This window comes from Gopherus flavomarginatus, chromosome 11 (genome assembly GCF_025201925.1).
Source record: "Gopherus flavomarginatus isolate rGopFla2 chromosome 11, rGopFla2.mat.asm, whole genome shotgun sequence".
In the NCBI taxonomy this organism is placed as follows: domain Eukaryota; kingdom Metazoa; phylum Chordata; order Testudines; family Testudinidae; genus Gopherus; species Gopherus flavomarginatus.
The window spans coordinates 16,969,373-16,991,507 of NC_066627.1; the positions used below are offsets into that span (position 1 = coordinate 16,969,373).

The 22,135-nt window shown below is 51.6% G+C and overlaps 2 protein-coding genes across 2 annotated transcripts in view; both read left to right on the forward strand.

Annotated features, from left to right (window-relative positions):
- The first annotated feature begins 2,422 nt into the window (after nucleotides 1-2,422).
- Nucleotides 2,423-22,135, forward strand: part of LOC127031308 (ribonuclease-like) — an 84,607-nt gene continuing 64,894 nt past the window's right edge. The window contains exon 1 of the mRNA XM_050918058.1: nucleotides 2,423-2,444. The gene's annotated coding sequence lies outside the window, so the exon portion shown is untranslated. The remainder of the gene's footprint in view (nucleotides 2,445-22,135) is intronic.
- Nucleotides 10,868-12,431, forward strand: LOC127030900 (ribonuclease-like). The gene is made up of 2 exons (XM_050917595.1): nucleotides 10,868-11,333; nucleotides 12,349-12,431. Exons 1-2 carry the CDS (start codon nucleotides 10,886-10,888, stop codon nucleotides 12,429-12,431), a joined length of 531 nt encoding a protein of 176 aa, XP_050773552.1. The 5' UTR covers nucleotides 10,868-10,885.

A 22,135-nucleotide genomic window follows, 5' to 3' on the forward strand; every position in this document is an offset into this window, starting at 1 on the left:
TGCCCTTGCCTCTGGCCCTTGGCAGTTCCTGGCGCTGGCACCTCCAGGCCTGGTAGTTCATAGTCCCGGTACCTCTGAGTCTGGCAGTTCAGAGCCCCTGGCACATCTGGGCCTGGCTGGGCTGAGCCCCAGCATTTCTGGACTTGCTGTGTCAATTAAGAATGTAAAATAATTGCTCGAGCCCAGACACCTCTTTCATTACAAATTAAGTACTCCTCTGATGTGTCCTATTGGATAGGGGGAAACTGGGGTGGCTGGGCTGAGGGGCAATCCATGGGGGAGCAGGGGTAGATCAGGCTGGCTGGGATGAGGGGCCAATTTGGGTGGGAGGGGGCAGGGAGATGAGTCTGGCTGGGCCGTGGGAGGCAGCGACCCACATGGCAATGGGCTGGACGAGCTAGGCTGCAGGAGGGAGGAGTTGGAAGGAGGACCCTGGCAGTCAGTCTGTGTGCACAGGGCTGGAATGCCCAGCTGCCGGTCCAGCACAGCTAGTTCCCTGAGTAAAGAGCCCAAGCAGTGTTAGGGACACTGTGTCCTTGTGTTACCAGCTTACAGTTCATAAACCAGGCGGGGAGAGGATGGACAAACTGGGCCAGTGGGCCGACCTGGGCCAAGGGGAAGGGATAGGCCAGGCTGGCTGGACTGAGGGCTGCTGCCCCGCTCTATGACTAGGGTCTCTGCCTCTCTCGCTGGATGTGTGTGTGTGTGTGTGTGTGTGTGTGTGTGTGTGTGTTTGTGTTTGGGTGGGGCCGAGCGTGGCGTGTAGATGGGTGTGTGGGTACTGGTGTGTGGCATCTGTGGATGGGGATGTCTGGGTGTGTGTCTAGATGGGTGTGTGTGTGTTAACCTGGCATCATTCCTTTCTCCGCACACCATAACGACACCCCACGCGGGAGCAGGGCTCTTTGAGTAACAGCGGGGAACGAGCAGCCTTTGGCATATCCTGTTGCCCGGTGGAGTCACCAACTGTTAGCCCATTGCACCATCCCAGGTTGGGAAACTTCCCCTGTGTGTGCAGTGTTTCCTCCCTCATCCCAGGGACAGCAGCCTGCCCCAGACCACAGGCAGCGATCCAGCAATGTCCCAACCACCAACCGACCCCCGGCAAGCCAGTGGGACTGAGCAGCAAAGAATAGGTCCTCAGGCCTCGCTCCCTGCCCAGGATGGGCTGGGGCTGGTCCAGGCTGATGGAGTTTGGGGCAGCCCCTTTAGGGCCAGATCTGGGCCTGCCCTGGGACTGGATGGTGTCAAAACCCCAGCCCTGTAAGCACCAGGGGACACTGCATGGTGAATGGGACAGAAGCTGCCGCAGAGGGGCTCAGCAGAGCCCCCATAGCTGGTGCTAGTGGAGAGGGGTGGCTGGGAATGAGCTCCTGGAGTCAGTCCCTCCCTGGTCGTTATTTGTGGGGTCCGGGCTGGTCAGGGGGGAAAAATAGAAGAAACAGCGTCAGACTGGACAGTGTATCCAGCCAGCTTGGTCTACCCCAGAGCCCCCTGGGCTAAGCCAGCCCGTCCCACCCAGTTCCCACCCCTGGACCCAGCCAGCCCGGCCTGTCCCAGATCCCCCTGGGCCAGCCAGCCCAATTCCCCTACTCCAACAGGACACATCAGGGGATCAGATGGTGACAAGGTCAGCTGGTGAGAAAGGCCCAGATCAGCCATAGAGAGCACACACTGAGAGCACCCCCCCGACACATGCATTCACACATGCATACACACATGCTTTGCAAATATGCACACTCACACACACACACACATACCCTGCACAGATATACACACTGCTCACAGATATACACACAATGCACAGACTTGTCAAAAGCACTCCTACACATTGCACACACACACTGCAGGGAGTAGGACAAAAACCCAGGGGAGATGCCAACAAGTCCCAGGCAGTCCCTCAAGCCCTAGCCCTAACCCCAGGCCCTGGGACTTAGGGGGTACTTGGGGGGCAGGACCCATCTCCCACTGGCTCCGATGGGCATGGATGTCTCCAGCAGCCAGGATTGCCAATCCCCTGGTTGGGTCGCTGTCCCTTGCCATGCCCAGGGACTGGCGCAGGGAACCTGGTCAGGGATTGACTGGGGCAGGGGATTGTGGTTATGGGGTAACCAGGGCACCCAATAAGGGGATAAAACTGTAGCAGGGTGGATTCACTGGCGCACCTGGGTCAGAATTCCTGGTTCCATTCCCAGTCTGAGAAGGGAGTGGGGTCTAGTGGGTTAGAGGAGTGGGGGCTAGGAGTCAGGACTCCTGGGTTTCATTCCCATCCTTGAGGAAACACTGGGCTGAGGATCACAGGGGCAGGTGCAACAGGCACTGGGGCTGTGGGGTTCTCAGTGTCTCAGCATCCTGCTCTGTGTCCACTTCCCCCATAACTCCCTGCCCCACCTGGAGAAGGAGACTCAGGAACACTCATCTCTGACGGGAGCCCCAGGACTCGGGTAAGCTGAGAACAGAGCCCATCCAGGGGGGAAATGCAGAGGAAGGGTCACTGCGGATTGACCTTGGGGGGCTGGGAGCAGAAGCAGACCCTGACTCACTGCACTCAGGGGGTGACTCTGGATTGATCCCCAGGGCAGCTGAGACCACATTCTTGGCAAGAGGGTGAAAGGCAGATTGGAGAACAGCTGGAACTCGGACTCCTGGGTTCTATCCCAGGTTCTGGCAGAGGAGTGGGGTCTAATGGTTTGAGCAGGGTGGCAGGGGGCTGGGAGTTAGGACAATGGACATATTACAGACAAAGCAGTAATGCTGAGGGTTCAGTTTGTGGCTGGATGCTCTGCTGGTCGTGGTTCTCCACGAGGGTTTAGGAGCCCTGGGGTTCATTCCATGTTTCTTAGGATGAGGGTTTCCAAGGGCCCCCCAGAGTCTGCAGGTCAAACCCTGGGGTGTGTCCATGGGAGTTGGTCCCCCAGAGAGAGCTGAAGACCCCAACTGGAACTTCTATCTGTTCAGTTTCCCCACCTGTAACGGGGGGAGAAGAACCCTTTCCTTCTCTGCTTCCTGCATAGTGCAAGCTTTGTCTGTATTTCACTCTGTGTCTGAGACACTCAAAGCTAAAAGAGGCCTTGATTTCGGTCATGGTCTGTGTAACACCTGGCACAACGGGGGCCCTGATCTCGGTCATGGTCTGTGTAACACCTGGCACAACGGGGGCCCTGATCTCGGTCATGGTCTGTGTAACACCTGGCACAATGGGGGCCCTGATCTCGGTCATGGTCTGTGTAACACCTGGCACAACAAGGGCTCTGATCTCGGTCATGGTCTGTGTAGCACCTGGCACAACAAGGGCTCTGATCTTGGTCATGGTCTGTGTAGCACCTGGCACAACGGGAGCCCTGATCTTGGTCATGGTCTGTGTAACACCTGGCACAACAAGGGCTCTGATCTCATCATGGTCTGTGTAGCACCTGGCACAACAAGGGCTTTGATCTTGGTCATGGTCTGTGTAGCACCTGGCACAACGGGGGCCCTGATCTCGGTCATGGTCTGTGTAACACCTGGCACAACGAGGGCTCTGATCTCGGTCATGGTCTGTGTAGCACCTAGCACAATGAGGGCCCTGATCTCGGTCATGGTCTGTGCAGCATCTGGCACAACAAGGGCTCTGATCTCGGTCATGGTCTGTGCAGCACCTGGCACAATGAGGGCTCTGATCTCGGTCATGGTCTGTGTAGCACCTGGCACAATAAGGGCCCTGATCTCAGTCAGGGTAATGAGGCCTTAGGTGTAGAATGGGCTGGCAGGGGGAGGGGTTCAGGCCAAGGAGGTTCCATGGAGGAGGCAGATCCCAACCCTGCGCTGTCTCCATCCATCTCCCCCCTCTCCCCAGTGCAGGTGGATCTAGTGACAGACACCGCCATGGCTTCGAGGGGATCCTGCCCCTTGCTCTTCTTGCCCCTCATCCTGCTGACCACTGGCCTGGCCCAGTTCAGACCGCCCGACAGCTTCCAGTGGTTCGTGAGAGAACATGTTGATTTCCCCAAGACCAGCGCCACCAATGACCATCGCTACTGCAATGTCATGATGCCACCCCTGGAACTTGACCACCCCTTTCGGCAAACCCACCCACAGCTTCACCCATGCCCCCGCCAGCCAGCCCCAGGCCATCTACGGCCATGGTGGGACATCTGACAGATGCTACCACTGTGACAGTAAGGCAGGCTTCCGCTTCACCACCTGCCGGGTGGTGCCTGGCTCCCACCCGGGGCGCTGTATGTACCGAGGCAGAGCCCACACCAACAGGATCCGCCTGACCGGCAGCCAGGGAATGCACATGCGCCTTGACAGAGTCCTGTAGGGCCCAGGTGCTGGCCATGGGCAGGGGTTCCCCCGCTGCCCCTTTCGCTTCTGGACAGCCCTCTGTTGCTGGGGGCTCTCCTGCCCCATCCCTGCTCCTCCTGGACAGCACCCATGATAAGTCTCCACAGGAACATTCAGCATCTCCCCTTATCCCACAGGCCGGCAGCTTGGGGCCTGCGGAAGGGTTTCCCGCACTGGGTGCCCAGTTCCCATCCGCATGAGTGAAAATCTGGGCACCCAGCCCCCATGACTGGCACTGAGACTCTCAGCTTGAGCCAACTGGGTGCCCATTATACAGTACAGCCACCCCTTCCCATCCTACGTCCATTGGGTATCGGGAGCAGGTTGTGGGGAGAAGATTGTCCCAGGCAGGGCCCTGGAAGCTGTCACTGAGTTTTGTTTCCTTGCTGTTTCTTGCAATAAAACGCTTTCCTGCCAGTGCAGAACCAGTCGGTGTGTTTGGGGGGCTGGGGGCATTTTAGGGCTCTCAGTGGGGCCTGTTTGCCTTACTGAGCCTGACGCTGAACCGTGAGGTCAGGAGTGACAAGGAAAAACTCCAAGAAGAAACAAAACCCGCAGGGGGAGAGGTGCCCTGTTTAGAGCACAGACAATGGGGTCAGGAGGTGTCATGGGGGGACTGAGACACTCCCTGATCCTTCCCCGAGGAGACAAACCTCAGCTTGGCTTGTCTCTGAAAGGAGGGTCCCAGCCAGCCTGGCTGGACAGCGCTGCAAAGGCTGTGGATGAGCAAACTTCATCAGCCAGGAACGTGTCCTCTTAGCTCTCTCGGCTCTCCCAGGCGGGCTCTGGGCTTAGTTCCCATGTAGCCATTTGTTTCCACTACTTTTCCTTGCGACTCCACCAAGCGCTGATAAATAAACTTCCCCCGGATTTCAGAGTAGCCTATGCCGGCGCTGTGCGTCCAGGGGGCGTGAACGGAGAGGGGCCTGAGGAGCTGGGGCCCTGTCCCTCTGCCAGCAGTGGGTCTGTGAATGCCGTGTGTGGCGTGGAGCCGGGGGTGGGCACCGCAGGGGGACTCTCAGGGGTTGGCGTGTGCCTGGTGCTCCAGAAGAACGGCCATCCCGGGTGAGACTAACGGGCCAGTGGCCTGTCTCTGACAGCGGCCGGTGCCAGATAGTTCAGGGGGAATGAACAGACCAGGACAATTACCGAGTGATCCACCCCTGCCAGCTAGGCCTTTCTTCTGGCTTCTGCTCACCCATGTATGGACAGCGGCACCCGTGTACACTGAGAGGGGCGGGTTTGTGTCGCCCGTGGCCAGTGGAGTTAGGGAGTTGCCCCCAGCTGGCATAGACCCTCCTGCCTAGGTTAGAGGGTGGCTCACGGCCCTGAGCACCCTGGTGTGGGGCAAAGTGAGAACAGAGGTGCACACAGCATCTGGCATAAGTAGGGAATGGGGGACCCTGGTATGGAGAGAGGGCACTGGGGGGCACATGGAGGCCCTGGCAGGGAAGAGATTATGGGGAGATGCAAGGACCTCTGGCGGGTAAGGGCTCCAGGGTTATGAAAGTTTCCCCTGCGTGTACAGGGTTTTCCCAGCTGTCACATGACAGCTGCCTGCCCCAGACCACAGGAGCAAGAGGGGATCTTGTTTGACACCTGCGACATCCCAACTGCCAACCGACACCCGGCAAGCCAGAGGGGCTTTGGCAGTGTGGGACAGGCACTCGGGCTTCGCTTCCTGCCCAGGATGCGCTGGGGCCAGTCCAGGCTGACTGGGTCATGGGCAGCCCTGGTAGGGCCAGATCTGAGCCAGCCCTGGGGCTGTGGGGGGTGTCAAAGCCCTGAGCGTGTGAGCACCAGAGGACACTGCAGGGGGAATGAGACAGGAGCCGGCACAGAGTTGGCCTGGCAGGGCCCCCACAGCTGGTGCCAGTGGAGATGGGGGGCTGGGAACTGGTCCTGGAGCCAGCCCCTCCCTGGCCGCTAACTCTGGTGTCTGGGTTATTTGGGGGGAAAAGACAGAGAAGAAACAGTGTCAGACTGGACAGTGTATCCAGCCATCCTGGCCTGTCCCAGATACCTTTGGGCCCAGCCAGCCTGGCCTGCCCCGAATCCCCCTGGGCTGAGCTGACCTGCCCTGAATACCCTGGGCCCAGCCTGCCTGCCCTCCTCTACTCCAACAGGACACATCAGGGGATCAGATGGCGACACGTTCAGCTGGTGAGAAAGGCCCAGATCAGCCAGACACAGGGACAAATGCACCCCGGGCCCAGAGTGACACACAAACACTGACAACACACTGACTTGGACACAGAGACGCATGAGCACACGTGCATACTGGGGTTGCGAAATTTCTACTCGCACAAAATTGAACACCCTTTCCTTGCTCCCTGCCCTGCCCCTGCTCACTCCATCACCCCCCCCATTGTCTCGCTGTCCCCACCCTCACTCACTCATTTTCACTGGGCTGGCTCAGGGAGCTGGGGTGCGGGAGTGGGTGAGGCTGGGGTGCAGGCTCTGGAGTGGGGCCAGAAATGAGGGGTTCAGGGTGCAGGAGGGGGCTCCAGGCGGGGGCAGGGGGTTGAGGTGCGGGGGGGTGAGGGATCTAGCTGGGGGTATGGTATCTGATGTGGGGCTGGGGATTAGGGATTGGGCAGGGTTTGGGATGTGGGGGTGTGTGAGGACTGGGGGGTGCAGACTCTGAGGTGGGGCTGGGAATGAGGGTTTTGGGGTGTAGGAGGGTGCTCTGGGCTGGGACTCAGTGGTTCAGAGGGCAAGAGGAGGATCAGGGCTGGGGCAGGAGGTTGGGGGGTGGGGAGGGTGAGGGCTCTGGGGGTGGGGCTGGGGTTGAGGGGCTTGGGGTGCAGGAGAGTGCTCCAGGCTGGGACTGAGGGGTTCAAGGGGGATCAGGGCTGGGACAGGTGGCTGGGGTGCAGGAGGGCGTCAGGGGTGCAGGCTTTGGGTGGTGCTTATCTCAAGGAGCTCCTGGAAGCAGCAGCATGTCTTCACTTCAGCTCCTATTTGGAGTCATAGTCAGGTGGCTCTGTGTGCTGTCCAGTCTGCAGGCGCCACCCCCACATCTCCCATTGGCCACGGTTCCTGGTCAATGTAAACTGAGGGGGCGGTGCTTGGGGCAGGGACAGCATGCGGAGCCCCCTGACTGCCACTAAGTGTAAGAGCCGGAGGGGGGACATGCTGGCTGCTTCCAGGAAGCCGCGTGGTGGGGAGGCTAGCAGGGAGACTGCCAGCCCTGCTGCGCGGTGCCACCAACCAGACAGTCAACAGCCCAGTCAGCGGACATCTGGTCACCCTAATACACACACACACACGCACACGCACACACACACACACACTCCTGGTCATATACACTCTGGCTCCGTCTCGCTCTGTTGCTCTCTCTTTCACATACACATTGCAGGGCTGGGACACACACCCATGAGAGACAACCGCACCCCTCCAGCCCTCCCCCTTCCACCAGGCCCTGGGCTTGGGTGGCACCAGGAGGGCAGGACTGGCTCCTACTGGCTCTGCTGGGCCTGGGCGTCTCTAGCAGCCATGCCTGCCCTTCTCTTGGCTGGGAACCTGGGCAGGGACTGACTGGGGCAGAAGATTGTGGTTATGCGGTACCCAGGGCATCAGTAAGGGAGTAGATTCACTGGGGCACCAGGGCCATGTGGTTAGAGGGTCTGGGAGCCAGGACTTATGTGTTCTATCCCTGGCTCTGGGAGGGGAGTGGGGTCTAGTGGTAAGAGCAGGGGGACTGGGAGCCAGGACTTCTCGGTTCCATTTCCATTCTTGGAGAAATCTTGGGTTGAGGATCACAGGGGCAGGAGTTCCAGCTACTGGGGCTGGTGGGTTCTGAGTGTCAGAGGACCCTGCCCTGTGCCACTTCCCCGCTAACTCCCTGCCCCACTGAGCATCTCTGGGCCCTTCAGTGGGAGGAGCTGCCCCACCCCAACTGTCCAGTCAGGCTCTATATAAGGACACCCGAAGGGGAAGGAGACTCAGGGACTCTCAGCTCTGCCAGCAGCTGGATCCATCTCTGATAGGGGCCCCAGGACTCGGGTGAGCTGAGAACCGACCCTTCCCGGGGGGAAATGCAGAGTGAGGGTATGATGGGATCCCCCTGGGGTGCAGCCTGGGACTGAGATGCAACCTGGAACTGTGCCCCCAAACTCTCCCCAGCCTGGGCTGTGTCTCACAATGCTTTGCTAGTGACCAGCAGCAAGCCCCTCCAGGCGCTGTGATCACTCAGCACAACTGCATGTGGAACCCCACACCCAGCTAGATTGCATGAATGCTCACAGAGCCACTCATGAATCACACAGAGAAAGGCACCAGCCAAATCCCCCCAGCTCCCAGCACTATACCCCAGGAATATACAGTCTTGCCAGAGCCGCCCGGGGCGGGGGGGAGCAAGTGGGGCAATTTGCCCCAGGCCCCGCAGGGGCCCCCAAGAGAGTTTTTTGGGGCCCCTGGAGCAAGGTCCTTCACTCACTCTGGGGGCCCCAGAAAACTCTTGCAGGGCCCGGGCCCCCGGAGCTTTTTCCGCTCTGGATCTTCAGCGGTAATTCGGTGGCCGGGGCCTGCCGTTGAAGACCTCAGGGCCCCTGAATCCTCTGGGCGGCCCTGCGTCTTGCACTGCTCAAGATGGGCAGTGCAAATTTATTAATTGGTTCACCACTTCAACAATGGAAAGTGGACATACACCAAACCTAAGAAGATTTGCCCCACACTTCATACAAGCTCACTGGTAAAGATAAACAATTAAACAAATGTATTGACTACAAAAGGTGGATTTTAAGTGATATTAAGTGACAGGCCAAAAGTCAGAATTAGTTACCAAAAGAAATACAATATAAGCACACACTGTAAACTCTCAACCCTACTAGACTGGGCAGCAACTAGATTAAGCAGTTTTTCTTACCCCACTGGATATTGCCGTCCTTCATATATAGGTTTGTTCCTTAAACCTGGGCCAATCTCCCGTGTCAGAATCTTGTCTTCTTCTCAGTGTCTTGGTTGCTTGCAGCATAAGTGGAGGCAGGAGAAGGGCCCAGTATGTGTCCACTCCATCTGTTTTATACCCCCAGTCCATGTGCTTGGGCAGCACAGGTCCAGGCATGTCTGGGGGCATTGCTGAGTCTCTCCAAGCAAGCTTAAGCAATTCCCCTGGTGGGGTCTCATGCAGGAGAGTCATTGCATTGTAGCCCCCTTTTTGGACAATGGCTGTCGATGGGTTGTTTGACACCCCACCCAGGCATTGATTGCTTTCCTTGCCGTTGTCTCTGGGGAGCTGACGTCTGGCTGATTCCCCACCTTACAGCATGTTTTAGTGACCATCACACAACACAATTCTCATAACTTCATTTGTATTAATGGTACACGTATATGGATATAGAAATAACTTTCAGCAGATCACAACATTTCCCCTGATACCTTACAAGGCCTGCTTTATATGGGAGATCATGTTTATCTGAAAATGAGGAATATGGTGGTTACAGTACGCTCCCCCAAGGTATAGGATGTCACAGGGTCACTGCAGATTGACCCTGGCGGGCTGGGAGCAAAATCTGGCTTGGGCCCCATCACATTCAGAGGATGACTCTGGATTGATCCTGGGGACTGAGTTCAGAAACCTGGCAAGACAGTGAAAGGAACATGAGGGGACTCTGGGAGGCAAGACTCCTGGGTTCTTGCCCCAGCTCTGGGAGGGGAGTGGGGTCTAGTGGTTTAAACAGGGTACTGGGGGGGCAGGGAGTCAGGGCAATGCACACATTACAGACATAGTGGTAACACTGACGGTTCAGTTCCTGGCCAACTGCTCTTCTAGGTGTTTATCTCCACAGGGTTTAGGAGTTCTGGGTTCATTTCCTGTTTCTTAGGATGCAGATTTCCAAGGCCCCCCCCGGAGTCTCCAGACCAAACCCTGGGGTATGACCATGGGAGTTGGGCACCCCTGATGGAGTTAAAATCTCCAATGTAAACTTTGCTCTGCTCAGCTTCCCCGCCTGTAACGGGGGGAGAAGAACCTTTTCCTTCCCTGCTTCCTGCACAGTGTGAGCTCTGCCTGCATTTCACTCTGTGTCTGCGACACTGCAAGCAGAAAGGGGCCCTGATCTCTTTCGTGGTCTGTGCAGCGCCTGGCACAACGGGGCCCTGATCTCAATTGGGCTCTGTGCAGTGCCCGGAACAATGGGGCTGTGATCTCAGTCAGGGTCTGTGCAGCACCTGGCACAATGGGGCAGTGATCTCAGTCAGGGTCTGGGCAGCACCCAGCACAATTGGGCTCTGATATCGGTTGGGGTCTGGGCTGCGCCTGGCACAATGGGGGCCCTGATCTCAGTCAGGGTCTGGGCAGCGCCCAGCACAATTGGGCTCTGATATCGGTTGGGGTCTGGGCTGCGCCTGGCACAATGGGGGCCCTGATGTCAGTCAGAGTAGTATAGGGGTCTGATCTCAGACTGGGTAATGAGCATTTAGGGGTAGAATGGCCTGGCAGGGGGAGTGGTTTGGGATCAGGAGGTTCCATGGAGGAGGCAGATCCCCACCCCACACAGTCTCCATCCATCTCCCTGACTCCCCACTGCAGGTGGATCCAGTGACAGACACGGCCATGGCCCTGAGAGGACCTTGCCCTTTGCTCTTCCTGAACCTGGTCCTGCTGGTCACCGGCCTGGCCCAGATCATCAGCCCACCCGACAGCTACCAAAACTTTGTGAGCGAACACGTTGATTTCCCCAAGACCAGACCCCCCAAGGGCCAGAGCTACTGCGACCACATCATGCAGCGCATGCACCAGAACATGGCTGCCTGCAAACTCACCCACACCTTCATCCACGCCCCCGCCAGCCGGCTCCGGACCATCTGCACTAGCAGAGGGAGATGCAACCTATACAATGAATGTGACAGCAATGCAGCCTACCCTGTAACCATCTGCTGGCTGAACAGACCCCCCCGTCCACCAAGCTGTGTCTACAGGGGAATACCCCAGATCCGCAGGATCCGCGTGGTCTGTATCTGGGGGCTGCCCGTGCGCTTCCTCAGAGTCGTGGAGAACCCAGGTGCTGGCCATGGGCTGGGCAGTGGGGGTCCCCTCCTCCCCCTTTTTCTCCTGTCATTTGGGGCTCTCCTGCCCCATCCCTGCCCCTCCTTGACAGCGCCTGCCATGCGTCTCCACAAGGACATTCAGCGTCTCCCTTTATCCCACAGGCTGACAACTTGAGGCCTTCAGGGGTGGGGTGGGGGGTTCCCACACTGGGTGCCCATCCGCTTGATTGAAAATCTGGGCACCCAGACCCCCTGGCTGGCACTGAAACCCTCAGCCTGAGCCCAGTGCCCTCCTCGCTGGATGCTCATTACACAATACAGCTGCCCCCTCCTACCCTGCATCCATTCGGTATTGGGGGCATGTTGTGAGGAGACGATTGTCCCAGGCGGGGACCTGGAATCCGTCACTGAGTTTGTTTCCTTGCTGCTTCTTGCAATAAAACACTTTCCTGCCAATGCAGAGCCAGTCGGTGTGTTTGGGGGGCTGGGGCATTTTAGGGCTCTTAATGGGGCCAATTCGCCTTGGTGAGCCTCATGCTGAGCTGTGGGGTGTGAAGTGAAGGAAAAGCTCCAGAAACAAACAAAACCCGCAGGGGGAGGGGTGCCCTGTTTACTGTACGGACAATGCGGATCGGGGTGTCACAGGGGGACTGAGATACACCCTGATCCTTCCCTGATGAGACAAAGCTCAGCTTGGCCTGTCTCTGGAAGGAGGGTCCCAACCAGCCTGGCTTGACATCACTGCAAAGGCTGCAGGTAGAAAACTTCCTTACCCAGGAATGTGTCCTCTTTGCTCGCTCTCAGCTCTACCAGGTGGGCTCTGCACCAGTGGGCATCCTGCCATGACATTTCCTATGGCATCCCCCAACTCTTCTGTGCCTTGGGTGGAAAATTTTCCTGCCTAAAGTCAGACACCCCCCCAGCCCAACTTCCCCAGCCTTAGCCCCTGAACCCCAGGGCTGTGAAAGCTTCTCCTGTGTGTGTGTGGAGGATCTTCCCAACCGTCACGGTAACAGGCATCTGCCCCAGACCACATGGGGCCAGAGGGGATTGTGTCCGATGCCTGTGACATCCCAACCACCAACCGACACCTGGAGAGCCAGCGGGGCTGAGCAGCGCAGGATGGGCCCTTGGGCCTTGCTCCCTGCCTGGGATGGGCTGGGGCCAGTCTAGGCTGACAGGGTCATGGGCAGCCCCATTAGAGCCAGATCTGGGCCTGCCTCGGGACTGAGGGGGTGTCAAAGCCCCGAGTCCATGAGCACTGGGAGACACTACAGGGGGATGGAACAGGAGCCAGCACAGAGGGGCCTGGCAGGGCCCCATAGCCAGTGCCAGTGGAGAGGGGTGGCTGGCAACTAGACCTGGAGCCAGCCTCTCCCCTGTCATTATCTGCTGGGTCTGGGCTGGTCAGGGGGAAAAGACAGAGAAGAAACAGAGCATCAGACTGGACAGTGTATCCAGCCAGCCCAACCTGTCCCAGATACCCCTGGACTCAGCCAGCACCAGATCCCCCTGTGCCTGGCACTCCCCCCGCCCCCTAGACCCAGCCAGTCCAGCCTGTCCCGGATCGTCCTGGACCCAGCCTGCTCTGGATCCTGCTCTGGATCCCAGATCCTCTTGGCCCAGTGAAGCCAGCTTGCCCCGGATCCCCAGCCTCCCCTGGATCCCTCTGGACCTAGCCAGCTCCAGATCCCCCCTTGGCCCAGGCAGCCCAACCTGTCTCGGATCCCCCTCGGCCCAGCCAGCCCGTCCTCTACTGGATCCCCCTGGGCCCAGCCAGCCCAGCCTGCCCCCATATCCCCTGGGCCCAGCCAGCCCATCCTCTACCGGATTCCCCTGAGCCCAGCCAGTCTGGCCTGCACTGGATCATCCTGGGCCCAGCCAGCCCCAGATCCCACTGGGCCCAGCCAGCCTGGCCTCACCTACTGCCATGGGACACATCAGGGGATCAGATGGTGATAATGTCCGCTGGTGAGAAAGCCCCAGATCAGCCAGACACAAGGACAAATGCACCTTCAGGCATAATGTGAAGCTCTGTTTAAGGACATCCGAAGGGGAAAGAGACTCAGTGACCTTAAGCTCTGCTGGCAGCTGGATCCGTATCTGACGGGAGCCCCAGGACTTGGGTAAGCTGAGAACAGACCCAGGCAGGGGGAAGATGTAGAGGGGCTGGGAGCAGAATCCGATCCTGACCCCATTGCACTCAGGGGTGACTCCAGATTGACCCCGGGGAAGCTGAGATCATAATCTTGGTAGGAGAGTGAAAGGAACATGGGGGAGGAACACATCTGGAGTCAGGACTCCTGGGTTCCCTCCAAGGCTCTGGCAGAGGAGTGTGGTCAAGGGATTAGTGCAGGACTGGGAGTCAGGACAATGGACACGTTATAGACATAGCAGTAACACTGGCAGTCCAGTTCCTGGCCAGCTGCTGTGCTAGGTGTTTCCTGTGAGAGGTCTCCATGGGATCTAGGAGCCCTGGGTTCCTTCCCTGTTTCTTAGGATGCAGATTTCCCTGCCCCCCCCCCCCCAATCCAGGATTCTGCAGGTCAAACCCTGGGGTGTGTCCATGAGAGTCGGGCACCCCAGATGGAGCCAAAGACCCCAACTGGAGCTTTTCTCTGCTAAATTTCCCTAACTGTAATGAGGAGAAGAATCCTTTCCAGTGTGAGCTCTGCCTGCATTTCCTTCTGTGCCTGTTCAAATGTTCTGTGCAAATCAATTCTGTTTTGTGTATGAATATGGACGGTGTGTGTTAGAAGATAAGTGTAGAGGCCATCACCAAACCGGACCACATGTTCTAGGGAGGAACTGAGGACAGACAAAGGGCGCCAGAAGATTACAACACGGTCCTATTGAAATGTCAGAAGGGGGCAAATTGATGACTCTAAAAGTGAGACAGGCACCTATCAATGGGGACAAAATAGCTGTAACCAAAACCAGCATGAAATAACTCCCTGAGAGAGAGAATGAAAAAACAAAATAAAGAGTATAAAAAACAATTAAAAAACCCCAAGCACTCGTCAAACAACAATTAATTACAGCATAACGGTGCAAAACTCATTGGTCCCAGTGAAGAAAAATCACTGTAGAATTCGGATGCCTTGCCATGAACCTTTAGGTTCGTCCTGCCAAGACTTCTCCGGAGCATTGTGTCACGATCAACAGAACCGAGCTCCTCCCTACCCATGAACAACCTAGCTGGCCACTAGACTGATCCGGACTCTGAACTGGTAACTATAACATTGACTGGTGGGACAGTGTGTATGTGTGCGTGATTGAATGCATATGTTAATTGTTCAATAAATGTGATGTATTGCCTTTTTCCTCTAAAAAAAGATCCCGTTTGCTTCTTATAAGCATAACATTTTTTGTGGAGAATTGCAAAAGGGGGAAGACATGCACTGTAATTGTTGAACACAGTGCAAAATATTGCTAAAAGGTATTCCAGATGTATCAAGTGATCCATCATTCTGGTGTGCACACCCCCAGTGTAGAAGCGCTAGGCAATACGGGGAGAATTAGAGTCCTCGCTCCAACCCATCTCTCGAGAAAAACTATACGAATATATATATATATAAACTGTTTGTACAAACTGTCTAGGTATATACACCCCCGGTTGTAGAAGTGCTGGGCCATCAGGGGGAGGGTTAGAGTCCTCGCTCCTACCCATCTGTCGGGGAAAATTTGCATAGGTGAATATACCTTCATTCATAGCAGGATCGAGCCCAAAAGGTAGGGGGCTTAGCATTCCCCGCTCCTGCTCTGTCAGGAAGTTTTTAGTGGGTATAAGCTTTTTGTGTTTTGTAAGTCCCAGCACAAGTGTGGGCACAAAAGAAGTTATACAAATTAAAACAATTGACAAAAAAAAAAATGTTCAGGCAAAAAAAGTCCCCTAAAAACAAAGCTCAAAAAGAAAAAAAAATTGCCATTAATACAGGAAATTACTCCTTTTAAATAGATCTTGCTCTGTTAAACCAAACTCTGAAGGATATAGAAGTTTGGGCAGTGTACATTTTTTTTGAGTAATATTGTGGTAATATAACAATTAAAAAATATATGTTTAAAAAATGGAACCAGGAGGGATGGGGGTTAGTTGAGGAGCTCGTCCTCCTTGCTAAATTGGTAGTGGAACAAAGCTTGTGTCCACGGAAGGAATGGCTCCGTGAGGAAAGCAGAATCAGGCCCAGACAAGCAGGCAGGCAACAGATAAAGAGATTGGAAAACAGATTGGGAACCCTGAGGGCATAGTGGCAAGAGTAAGGGAAGCAGTAAGGTTTCAGAGTAGCAGCCGTGTTAGTCTGTATCCGCAAAAAGAACAGGAGGACTTGTGGCACCTTAGAGACTAACATATTTATTTCAGCATAAGCGTTCGTGGGCTACAGCTCACTTCTTCAGATGCATAGAACGGAACACACAGACAGGAGATATTTATACATACAGAGAACATGAAAAGGTGGAAGTATGCATACCAACTGGAAGAGTCCAATCAATTGAGATGACCCATAGAAGGTGTGAGGAGAACTTAACATAGGGAAATAGATTCAATTAGCGTAATGACCCAACCATTCCCAGTCTCTGTTTAAACTTAAGTTAATTGTATCTAATTTGCATATTAATTCGAGTTCATCAGTCTCTCTTTGGAGTCTGTTTTTGAAGTTTTTTTGTTGCAAAATTGCCACCTTCAAGTCTGTCACTGAGTGGTTAGAGAGGTTGAAGTGTTCTCCCACTGGTTTTTGAAAGTTATGATTCCTGATGTCAGATTTGTGTCCATTTATTCTTTTGCGTAGAGACTGTCCGGCAGTAAGTACAGGCATAGGGAATTCAGATCCCTTAAACAATATTTAAAATGGTAAAATCTAAGTTAATAAAGGTGTCATTTTAAAAAATAAGCATGTAATTAAAAAAAGATAAGAAATTAACTCTGCAAAGGCTAAAGGGAATTAAGTAGTTAAACATTGTAAAAATGTTAAGAAAAAAGTGTAATAGAAAGAAAATTCTCGGTTTCTTTGCAGCCATTCTGAAGGGAAAATGGGCCTTTTCTCAAAGGAATGTCTGTAAATAATCCAGGCAAAGAGACAATCTGATTTAAATCATCTGACTGGAATTTAACTGCCCTCAGTATATACAAATATAATCTATGTAAAGCTGTGTAAAAAATAAAGCAGTGTAAAACTATTAAGCAAAAAAGTATGTGTATATATACACATCTGTGTGTGTGGTAAAAAATATTGTGTAAATATGTAAGGTTTTAAAGACCTAAATCAACACTCCTGGTTTGTAAAACTCTTGATTTGTAGGTTTAAAATATATTGGTTTTGTTTTGTTTTTAAATAATACCACTAAAAATCCATTTGGATCGTTCATTCAAAGTGGCAAAACTGACAGACTTTTTGCCAAACACAGGTAATTAGTGTTGTTTGGCTTTGGTATTTAGCACTTAACCCATAAGGTACCTCAATGCTTTATAAAGTTCAATATCTTTTTAAAAAAAGACCAAAGTCGTGGCTGCAGCAGGGCAGTCAAACCCGAAAGAATGGGAAAAAATTCTGGATTTGCTTTTTGGTAACAAAATAGCAAATAAAAGCTGTAATTAAAAAAAATAAGAAATTAAAAAAACTGTGCCCTTCTAAAGCAACAGCAGGGATGAGGTGCAAAAAAACCAAGCAATGTTAAAAACACTGAGCCTTAAGGTGGCTCCGTGTAATCAAATTGTCACTTTAATAAGGGTATATGAAAACTCTGTGAGCACAAAAAAATATATTTACACTGTATGTAAACATTAATATGGCTAATATAATGCCATACAAGTTAAACTATTTAAAAAATGTGAATTTTTCCCGGAACGTGTGCAGTATATATTGCCTGCTCCCAAAATTGGCCATACAATCCTTTTAGCTATCCCAGATTATAAAACATTAAGCTAAAAAAATGATTAAATACCCTAAAATACACAAAATAAAGCCCTCAAAAATAACTGTGCTTGTCCCTGCCTGTTACCACAAACACCACAAGTAGCAAAAACACATCGTTAAAAAGATACATATAAAACAAAGTAAAAGATGTAACACGTTTTGTACAACAATGTGTATGTTATATCCTAAACACCAATATTTAAAAAAAATGCAAATATCAGCCAACCCCCAGTAAATAAATGCAAGTATAATGCCAGTGTATTATAGACTAGCAATCACACGTACTATTTACCCAAAATAAAAAAAGCACAAAGTACTATATCTGCTACCCTGGTTAATTTCTCTGTTACTGTTGACCTAAATTAACACAGTCTAACTAATCACTTATTATAAAAAACCAAAATAACTCAGTTTTTACAACCAAATGTAAATGTTCTAGCAAGGAACTGAGGACAGATGCAAAGGTGCCAAAAAATTACAGACATGCCCCTATTAAAATATCTAAAAAGGGCAAATTAACAACTCTAAAAATAAGGGGGACATATAGTAGTAGAATTTTATGTCTGTATTTTATATAATTAAAATAATAATAATGGCCTAATGGACTGTTTGGTAAAAATACATCAGCCGGAATCTGTGTCTGAGCTAATTTCAAGGCAGTGACAGACCTTTTAGGGTCACCACTTTGTTGTGCATTTTCAAATAAGTACAAAAAATGCAATACTTGCTTTTCTCTTGCATTGCAATTTAATGTTCCTGTTCAAATGTCTGTGTAAATCAATTCTGTTTTGTGTGTAAATCAGCAATATATGTATTAAAAAATAAGTGTAAAAGCCATCACCAAACCAAATGTTCTAGCAAGGAACTGAGGACAGATGCAAAGGTGCCAAAAAATTACAGACATGCCTCTATTAAAATATCAAAAAAGAGCAAATTAACAACTCATGAACTGTAACTGTGTAGATCATTGTTGCAACCACTGTTATATATTTGCAGCAAATATTGTACAAAGGTTGTCCTGTGAGGTGTCTATGAAAAGGTTATGATTTGCTGGTTATGATTATGCTAGCTGTATGAGTGTATTGTTTTTGTAGCTGAGGTTATGAACACTGGCTATGTACTTGTATCTCAATGTGTTTAATTCTAAGTAGCATTAGTGAAACATTTGGTCAGCTTCTTGAGAAAGGAATTTGCAGATTAAGTGCCCAATCAAGAAACATTTAACTGACAATGGACCTTGGGAGACTTCAAACACATAAGTGAGGAGGAATAGCTCAGTGGTTTGAGCATTGGCCTGCTAAACCCAGGGTTGGAGGCTCAGTCCTTGAGGGGGCCATTTAGGGAAGTGGAGTAAAAAAAAAAAAAAAAGTTTGGGATTTGTCCTGCTTCAAGCAGGAGGGTGGACTAGATGATCTCTTGAGGTCCCTTTCAGCCCCTGATATTCTATGACAAGGGACCTTAGGAGACTCCAATCCACATGAGAAGTCTTCCTGGGAACATTTAAGGTAGCACGTAAGCAATGGCTGCTCTCTCTATAAAAGAACTGAGTCATGCATAGATGTGTGGCTTGCCCATATGACTCCATCTTGCTGCTGTGTCATAAACAGATTGTTAAGGGTTAATATCTCTGCTACCTGTATAGGGTTACAAGCAGGGAACTGGACATCTGACCAGAAGAGAAGATACTTTTAAATTTGGGTGGGAGGGAAGCTTTTGTGTGTGTTCTTTGTCTTGGTTCGGTGGCCCTCTCGGCTCTGAGAGGGATTTCTCTATCTCCAGGCTTTCTAATCTTCTGTTTCCAAGTTGTAAGTACAAGGATAGTAAGACAATAGGTTTATATTGTTTTTTTGTATTTACATGTGTGTAGTTTGCTGGAATGTTTTAAATTGTATTTCTTTTTGAATAAGGCTGTTTATTCATTTTTCTTTTAAGCCATTGACCCTGTATATTGTCACCTTAATACAGAGACCATTTTTATGTCTTTTTCTTTCTTTTTATATAAAGCTTTCTTTTTAAGACCTGTTTGAGTTTTTTCACTGGTTAAGGCTAAGGAACGAAGGGAGGGGGAAAATCTCTTTGTGTTAGATTTACTCAGCCTGACTTTGCATACCCTCTGGGTGAGGGGAGAGAGAGATTTGATCTCTCGGTACTTATGTTTCAAGAACTTGAAGCAGGGAATCTCCTAGAGTACCCAGGGCGGGGAAATCTGGGAGGAGGTAAAGAGGGGGAAAGGGAAGTGGATTATTTCCCTTTGTGGTGAGACTCAGGGCATCTGAGTCCTGGGGTCCCCCAGGGAAGGTTTTGGGGAGACCAGAGGGAGCCAGACCCTGGAATTTTCTGGCTGGTGGCAGTGATATCAGATCCAAGCTGGTAATTAAGTTTGGAGGTTTCCTGCTAACTTCTCACATTCTGAACTCTAAGGTTCAGATCTGAGTAGGAAAGTTATGACATGCTGTGATTTTCCACAGTAAGAACAAAGGGGTGTCCTTCCACATGGCAAAGAATATAAAAGGTCCTGGTCTTCAATCCTGCTTCTTACCTCTGGAGGAACTTTGCTACAAACTGAAGCTCTGAACAAAGGACTGAATGACCCATCCCAGCAGGGGATGTACTCCAGAGACTTGATTTGTGCCTGCAGTTTATTCCATCACTGCTACAAGCCTGAACCAAAAACTTTTCTATTACTGTATGTAATTGATTCCATTTAACCAGTTTTAGCTCTCATCTATATTTCTTTCTTTTTATAAATAAACTTTTAGGTTTTAGATTCTAAAGGATTGGCAACAGTGTGATTTGTGGGTAAGATCTAACTTGTGTATTGACCTGGGTCTGGGGCTTGGTTCTTTGGGATCAGGAGAAGCTTTTTTGTTTTACTGGGGAATTGATTTTAATAGCCATTCATCCCCATAAGGAGCAGTGCTGGTGGTGCTACTGGGAAACTGGAGTGTCTACGAGAATTGCTTGTATGATTTATGGTTAGCCTGTGGGGTGAGACCGAAGTCTTTTCTGTTTGGCTGGTTTGGTTTGCCTCAATAATAAAGGACACCCAGCCTTGGGCTGTCACTGCCCTGCTCTAAGCAATTTATCCTGAATTGATACTCTCAGGGTATGTCTACACTACAGGATTATTTCGATATTACATAAACCGGTTTTGTAAAACAGATTGTATAAAGTCAAGTGCATGCGGCCACACAAAGCACAATAATTCGGTGGTGTGCGTCCATGTACTGAGGTTAGCGTCGATTTCTGGAGCATTGAACTGTGGGTAGCTATCTCATAGCTATCCCATAGTTCCTGCAGTCGCCCCCGCCCATTGGAATTCTGGGTTGAGATCCCAATGCATGATGGTGCAAAAACAGTGTCGCGGGTGATTCTGGGTAAATGTCATCACTCATTCCTTCCTCCGTGAAAGCAACGACAGACAATCATTTTGTGCCCTTTTCCCTGGATTGCCCTGGCAGATGCCATAGCATGGCAATCATGGAGCCCATTTTGCCTTTTGTCACTGTCACTGTATGTGTATTGGATGCCGCTGGCAAAGGCGGTACTGCAGCGCTACACAGCAGCATTCATTTACCTTTGCAAGGTAGCAGAGATGGTTGTCAGTTGTTTTGTACCGTTTGCTGTGCCATTGTAAATTGGCAATGAGATGATAGTTATCAGTCGTTCTGTACTGTCTGCTGCTGTCATGGGTGCTCCTGGCTGACCTTCACTGAGATTGGCTCGGGGTGCAAAGACAAAAATGAGAATGACCCCCCTGGGTCATTCCCTCCTTTATGTTGTATCTAAAAATAGAGTCAGTCCTGCCTAGAATATGGGGCAAGTGTACTGGAGAACCAGAGAGCACAGCTACTCCATGTCAGATACCACAGAAATGATGAGCTGCATGACATTCTAGGGGGTGTCCTTGCAACAACCCCACCCGTTGCTTCCCTCCTCCCCCAACCCTTCTGGGCTACCGTTGCAGGGTCCCCCCATTTGTGTGATGAAGTAATAAAGAATGCAGGAATAAGAAACACTGACTTTTTAGTGAGATAAAATGAGAGGGAGGCAACCTCCAGCTGCTATGATAGTCCAGGCAGGACATTAAATGGTGGAGAGGAGAGGAGCGCAGCATCCCACTGCTATGATAGTCTAGGCAGTACAGAATCTTTTCTTTAGACATGAAAGTGGGTGGGCTGATGGAGTTCAGCCCCCAGTTGCTATGATGAGGATGGTTACCAGCTGTTCTGTACCATCTGCCAACAATAACCAGAAGTCATTCCTATTTTTACCCAGGCACCCCTAGCCAACTTCACCTGAGGCCAGCCAGAAGCACTCACAGGCTGATGACGAGGACAGCTACCAGTCCTACTGCACTGTACCACCTGCCACAGGGGAAGGGAGGGGAAAGGATGGTGCTGTTCATTGCCCCAGCACCGTGTCTACCAGCAGCATGCAGTAGACATACGGTGACATTGAAAAAAGTCAAGAAATGATTTTTTTCCCTTTTCTTTCACGGCGGGGGAGGGGGAGTAAATTGATGAGATATACCCTGAACCACTCCGGACAATGTGTTTGACCCTGCAGGCATTGGGAGCTCAGCCAAGAATGCAAATGCTTTTCGGAGACTGCGGGGACTGTGGGATAGCTGGAGTCCTCAGTCCCCCCTCCCTTCCTCCATGAGCGTCTGTCATAAAAAGATAGCTAAGGGTTAATGTCTCTTTCACCTGAAGCACCTGACCAGAGGACCAATCAGGAAACCAGATTTTTTCAACTTTGGGTGGAGGGAATTTTGTGTCTGAGGTCTTTTGTCTTTTGTCTTTTGTCTTTTGTCTTTGTCTGCCTGCCTGCTTTCTCTGAGCTTTGGAGAAGTACTTTCTACCTTCTAGTCTTCTGTTTCTAAGTGTAAGGACAAAGAGATC